Genomic DNA, 4,385 nt, shown 5'->3' on the forward strand with positions numbered 1-4,385 from the left:
AAAAAATGACAAAGTGATATAAGATATTATTTCTTGAAAATCGAGTTTTGTTTGATTCACTTTGTAAAAACAGATTAAAGTTGTTATTACACAATCATAACCTGAACAACACTTGTAAAAAAAAAACAGTTAATGTTTTATGGAACCATTTCACCGTAACATTTGGGTTTACAGTCAATCCTAAAGGTATATTATTTGTTGTATGATCACTATTATTCATATTTTAGTCATCAAGGAGGAATTTCACAGATATGTCTAACTCACTAAGCTTTAATTCTCTACTCTGTAAAACCTGGAACAGGAACCTAGATTTTTAGCATTATTAGTGTATTAGTACTATTGCTGCTACTACTACGACGACGAATAACACTATACTAGTATTACAACTAGTACTATTGCCACTCATAATGATAAGGCTCAGGATGTAGAACGGCCGCTTGGGATCCAGTTTGATCCCAGGCTTCCCCAGAGTTAGTGTCAAAGTGTCCTTGAGCAAGACACTGAACCATAATTGCTCCTGATGAGCAGGTTGTTACCTTACATGGTTTCCTCTGCCTTCGGTGTGTGAATGTGTGTTTCTAAATGTTATGCACCTTGGATATATGTGCTACATAAATGCATGTTGTACCTTGTACTCTTTCACTCAATAGAAAAAAAAACATATAATAATTTATTGTTGTTGTTTTCTCTTCTAGTATTCCTGGAGTAACAGCCTCAGTGAATATTGCAGACCAGGGATTGTGACTGCAGACAAAATGGCTTCCTGTTTGACTCGTCTGGAAGAGGAGCTCATCTGTCCCGTGTGCCATGACATCTTTAAACATCCTGTTCTGCTGTCATGCAGCCACAGCTTCTGCAAAGACTGTCTGCAGGAATGGTGGATGGAAAGATCAAATGTATGTCCTGTTTGTAAAGCAATATCCTCCAGTGACCATCCTCCTACTAACTTGATAGTGAAGAATCTGTGTGAGAACCTCTTGGAGAAGAAACGCAGGAGCGCCTCATCGGTGAGCTCGGAGGTCTCCTGTGTTGCACACGGGGAGAAGCTCAGGGTCTTCTGTCTGGACGATGAACAGCTGGTGTGTCTCGTTTGTCTGTATTCAGAAATACACACCGGTCACAGGTTCTTACCTGTAGACGAAGCATTGGGGCGTTGCAAACAGAAAGTCAGAGAATCGTTGAATGCTTTAAAGGAGAAACTGGAGGACTTTGATGAAGTTAAAACAACTTACGACCTAACAGAAGATTATATCAAGGTTCAGGCCCAGAACACAGAGATGCAGATTAAGGAACAGTTTATGAACCTTCATCAGTTCCTTCAAGAGGAAGAGGAGGCTCGGATCTCTGCTCTGAGGGGGGAAGAGACACGGAAGAGTCAGGGGATAAAGGAGAGGATTGAGCAGCTGAACAGAGACATGGTGACCCTCTCAGATGCAATCCGAGCCACCGAGGACCAGCTGAGAGCCGACGACCACGTCTCGTTCCTGCAGAACTACAAGACCACGATGGAAAGAGTCCAGCTCACCCCACACTGCCCTCAGCCAGTCTCAGGAGAACTGATAGACGAGGCCAAACATCTGGGCAACATGGCCTTCAGAGTCTGGGACAAGATGAAGGACATTGTCTCTTACACTCCTGTGGTCCTGGACCCCAACACTGCCCATCCAGAATACATCCCGTCTGCTGATCTGACCAGTGTGAGACAGGGCTTCCAGCAGCTTCCTGATAGCCCAGAGCGGTTAGAGTGTGCCAGGGTTCTGGCTTATGAGGGCTTTTACTCAGGGTCTCACAGCTGGGATGTTGAGGTTGGAGACAGTAGTGAGTGGGAATTGGGTGTGATGGAAGAAATGGGGGGTAAAATCTGGATGCTGGTGTTCAGTCAGGGAGAGTTCAGTCAGGCTGAATACAGAGCATTCTGCTCAGCAGGAAATATTGTGACTGACACTGTTCTCTCAGTGAAGCAGGGACCCCAGACGATCAGAGTCCATTTGGACTGGAACAGAGGAGAGCTCTCCTTCTCTGATCTGGATTCTAACACAAACCTACACACCTTCACACACACTTTCACTGACACACTAGTGACCATCGTTGCTCTCAGGTAGAGACCTTGTATCTCCATATTTTATTTTTATATATATTTTTGTATTTAATTTATTTGAGAATAACAGAAGAAGATTGTTAAAATAAACAACACAATCTCTTTAGCAAACGTCCAATGGGTAAGAAATGACCATACCACAAAAACGTGCATATATTAAGATAAAGAAAAATATGTAAAATATTTACTGCCAATATTTACATTTGTTACATTTCCCCACTATGTATATTATGTATAACACATTTTAAACGTAGGCCTATGTGTTTGAAGTGACATTTTCTCATGACAATGAAAATAAAGCTCCTTTGAATTGACTTGTGACATGCGTATACTTATGAATAATGACAATCTTCTTGAGATTATAAGTCCCTTTTGATATGAAATCCAACTTCCCAGTAAATGGCAATATCGACACGTCATCATAGGTCACCAGGTCATTTAGTGCACTGGGTATTGGTACCTGGTTGCCCCAGGTACGATTCCAGGCCACGCCAGCATATGTGTCGATGAAATGAAATTTGTCCCTGAGCAAGACTCTTAACCCCTAATTGCTCACAGGCCCTCATTGGAAACAAGCCCGCAAGGACTTTCATGAACGTCCTGTTAAAAGGAATTATCCCCTAGGTCGTAAAGTAATTTCGCTATGGAGAATAACATTGGGTCATCTTAGAATTGTCTCATGTAAGAATTGTGGTCCAAAAATAAATAAACTGTCTCGGCGATATTGTCAGGGAGGTGGCTCTGTATCGTTTATGATAGTCAGTCACTCATATTTGATACAGTCTGTTTCTGCCGAAAATTTTACTAATTCGGCGGAAGTAACATTAGCGTTTTCTCACCGTCATTTGATGCTTCATATCCATAAGAGTGAAATCGCCAGGATCTTTTGTTTATTTTTGGAATACAGTTCTTATTTGACGCGATATTAAAGACGTCTATGGGAATTCAGAATGGGGGTGGAAAACCGCGACCCAGGTAGGATTCGTAAATTACGTCAGACTTCGGTGCTCTATTACTCCAGCAGAGTTTGTCCAAACATCACACATACCAGTACACAGAGGCCCTCATTTATCAAAGGAGCGTAAAAAAACTGCTTATATTTTTCCATAAATGCGGCTGTACGCCAACGTCAAAGTCACATTTATCAAGCAATCCTATACAGCCAATCCTAGCGTGCATTTGGTCGGAGCCTTGATAAATGTCACGGCTGAAACCGAGCGTCATTTAAATAACACGCCCTTAAATATTCTCGGACCACCTCGATTTTACGACATGAAGAACCAGAATACGACCAAACAGAGCATGGAAAGCCAATAAGAAAGAGTTTCGCCGGCTCGCCTCGCCTTGCTGCCTGTCAAGTCACACACACACACACACACACACACACACACACACACACACACACACACACACACACACACACACACACATACATACACACACACACACACACACACAACCACACACACACACAGACACACACACACACGCAACTACTTGAAGCCCAACTGCATAAAGGTACAATCTTTGTCAATCAAGAAGGCTAGTAGCTTACATGAATGACAGATTATGATACCACATCGCCATTAATGGAATACGTTTGTATTTACTTGTATATTTGTTTGTATATACGTATTAATTTATTTAACCCACCGAGCAGTGCGCGTTCGAGTTACACTAAACTAAAGCAGTCATGTAGGCTATTCCCAATTCCCAGTGAGACTCAGACCATCGGATGGGCGACTCCCGTTCCGCGCCGCATTGATGAGAGAACATTAATGGATGAAGGCTGGTGTGTGTTGGACAGTGGGTTAAATGTCTGATCTCCCGGTGGCCATGAAAATATAACAGCAGTGCCGTTGCATCGGTCTAAACTGACTAAAATGCTCTCGCATAAAATAGCAGATCTATGCGACCCGCTGTGAGCTATTTTCAAATAGCCAATGCAGCCAGATCTGCAAGCTTAACCGAATGACTGTTAAAACAGTTTGTTTAAATTAGTTTATAAAATGTTATATTTTCAAAGGGATTATTTATTAGTGTGTTAGATAATACTGTCGGGTTTTATGCAATTTTTTATACAGTTTTAGAACTTGTTTACAGATCGGGGTGATATATAGTTTATTTATAGGTGGGTAGGTGTTATTACATTTTATTTACTTTATTATTTATCTATTTTATAAGTTTACAATTTATTCTTATGGTTATGGGACGGGAGAGTAGGCCTATTTCGTATATTATAAACATATTTAGAGGTGATTTGTTGATAAATAATGTGTTCATGTTT

At 41.3% G+C, this 4,385-nt stretch overlaps 1 protein-coding gene across 1 annotated transcript; it reads left to right on the forward strand.

Moving 5' to 3' along the window:
* Positions 1-755: 755 nt before the first annotated feature.
* LOC308102568 (E3 ubiquitin-protein ligase TRIM35-like) lies at positions 756-2,102 on the forward strand (the record flags this gene model as incomplete). Its single annotated transcript, XM_080452337.1, has 1 exon — positions 756-2,102. The coding sequence occupies one exon, from the start codon at positions 756-758 to the stop codon at positions 2,100-2,102; it is 1,347 nt and encodes a 448-aa protein (XP_080308463.1).
* Positions 2,103-4,385: the final 2,283 nt, after the last annotated feature.

Source organism: Gymnoscopelus braueri (genome assembly GCF_963280865.1).
Source record: "Gymnoscopelus braueri genome assembly, chromosome: 16".
Taxonomy (NCBI): Eukaryota; Metazoa; Chordata; class Actinopteri; order Myctophiformes; family Myctophidae; genus Gymnoscopelus; species Gymnoscopelus braueri.